The 2,315-nt window shown below is 51.1% G+C and overlaps 1 protein-coding gene across 1 annotated transcript; it reads right to left on the reverse strand.

The window, feature by feature from the left end:
* Positions 1-321: 321 nt before the first annotated feature.
* On the reverse strand, positions 322-1,854 carry LOC109783548 (tryptophan decarboxylase 1-like). Its single transcript, XM_020342146.1, has one exon. The coding sequence runs from the start codon at positions 1,852-1,854 to the stop codon at positions 322-324; it is 1,533 nt and encodes a 510-aa protein (XP_020197735.1).
* Positions 1,855-2,315: the final 461 nt, after the last annotated feature.

The raw sequence follows: 2,315 nt of genomic DNA on the forward strand, positions 1-2,315 counted from the left end.
TATATATTTCTTGATTGATCGAGATGCGTGGGCATGCATTTCTCATTCGCTACCAGAGTACAGTAACAAATAAAAACAATAGCTCTTGTTCATTCAATATAAGCCCTTTTACAGTCTATAATCACTTTTTTTGTATCAGCATGCTACAAATATACCCTCAGCCGGCATAGATCACAAAACGAAATAAGAACCAGCTGTCCAAATAAATAATAATCAGAATTGAAGAAAAAGAACAAAAAGAATATTAAAAAGAATATCAATGCCCTAAATATAGGGATCTGTGCAGCTCCAGGAACTTTCTGTAACAGTAGGTCAATCCACTTAATCCATTATGGTGCTCGTAGTCTTATTGATGAGGTCCCATGCACTTCTCACATGTCTCTCTTCCTGAAGCGACGACCCAACGGTGAACCGGAGAACGAACTTGTCACAAACCACCGTGTGCACAAGATAAGCACTGCCATTCTTGTTTAGTTTCTCCATTAGTTGACGGTTTGCTTCATCGGCATCCTCTTCTGTCATGGATCCACTTGGCTTGATCCTAAAGCATACAAGAGCAAAGTTCCTCGGTACGACCACCTCGAACCTGTTGTCGGCACGGACGAAATCTTCAAACATCTTAGCCATGGCGACATCACTACGGATGTGCTCTTGGAGCTTTGCGGTACCATAGGTGCGCATAGCCATCCAGAGCTTGAGCCCACGGAAGCGTCGACCGACGCCAACCTGCATGTCCTTAAGATCGGTGACCTCGCCGGACTCGGTAGCCTCGTTCTTGAGGTACTCCGGGTTTGTCTCCAACGAGTCACTCAGTCGGTGAGCATCGCGGACGTAGAGACAAGTGCAATCAAGACATGTGAGAAGCCATTTGTGTGGGCTCATGTTAATGGAGTCCACGTGCTCGACACCATCGAGATGGTGGCGAAACTCTGGGCAGATACATGCGCTGCCAGCGTAAGCAGCATCAACATGGACCCAAGCATGGAACATGGTGGCAACATCAGCGATGGCGCCCACTGGGTCGACGGCGTTGGAAGACATGGTGCCTACCGTGGCACAAACATATGTTGGCACGAGACCGGCATCGACATCAGCTTGCATTACCTCGAGAAGCTTGGTCGGGTCGAGCCCGTAGTTAGTTTCAGACCCGGTAGGGATGGAGCGGATGTTGGCGGGGTCGAAGCCTGCAAGGCGGCACGCCTTGAAGAATGTGGAGTGGGTCTGGTCGGCGGCATAGACAACCAAGCGTGTCATGTGGGACACGCCAACGGAGCCACTCCGAGGCAGAGCTGCATCACGGGCGGCGACTAGTGTGACGAGCATTGCCTCGCTGGTCGTGCCGAGGATGACGCCACCGCCGGTGCCACGACCAGTGCTGGTGCGGTTCATGAAGGTGGTGGGTAGATGCAGGAGTTGCGCAAGCCAGTCGAGAGCGAGGACCTCCATCTCAGTGGCCGCGGGCGAGGCCTGCCACGTGAATCCGACCGTGTTAATGGCAGAGGCTATGAGGTCACCCGCGATGGCAGCAGCGCTGTTGGTGGAGGGGAAGAAGGCGAAGAAGTTGGGGCTTGCCCAGTGCGTCATGCCGGGGACGATGGAGGTCCTGAGATCCTTCATGGTGACATCGAACGACGCGGAGTGGGTCGGTGGGGACGCACTGAGCTCGTCTTGCAGGTATCCCGGCTTCACATTGGGAAGAACCGGCATGAACTCGACGTTGGTGTAGTAGTCGGAGATGAAGTCGACGGCCTTGTGAAGGTATGCGCGGACATCTTCGGGGTTGAGGGGCTCGAACACCGCTTTGTCGTCGGGGAAGGTGGAGAAGGACATTGGGTTAGCGTCCAAGATGCCCATTCGAGACGTCTCACGCTTAGAAACGTTTGCTGCTGGTTGTTGCTACTACGCCTCATGTGTTATACACTTATATCTATTTAATACCTTCACACTTACTGTGCTGTTGATTTAATGAAAGTTGTGGCCATCGGCCAGGCTGCCTCGTTAGATATCTCTACACCATTACCATAGTTTGTGTCTGCCTAACTTTCTTGGGGTGTTAGGTCATGTGTAGTATGCCTTCGCGCAAAAGGCCATGATTATATGCATTCGCTAGTGTGGGCTGAGATTTTAGAAGGAACTGAATAGAGAAGTGGACCATTTTGTCACCCCTTACAGGTGGACTTGACAAAAATTCGGCCGTAAATCAAACTGATGCAACGTATACCTCAATTCGAGTCTTGCATCCATATTGCAGTTTAGCAACCGCTTAATGCACGACGTTCCAGGAAAGAGAATCATTTTCAGTATTGGCGGGGGGG

Source organism: Aegilops tauschii, chromosome 7, assembly GCF_002575655.3.
Source record: "Aegilops tauschii subsp. strangulata cultivar AL8/78 chromosome 7, Aet v6.0, whole genome shotgun sequence".
Lineage (NCBI taxonomy): Eukaryota > Viridiplantae > Streptophyta > Magnoliopsida > Poales > Poaceae > Aegilops > Aegilops tauschii.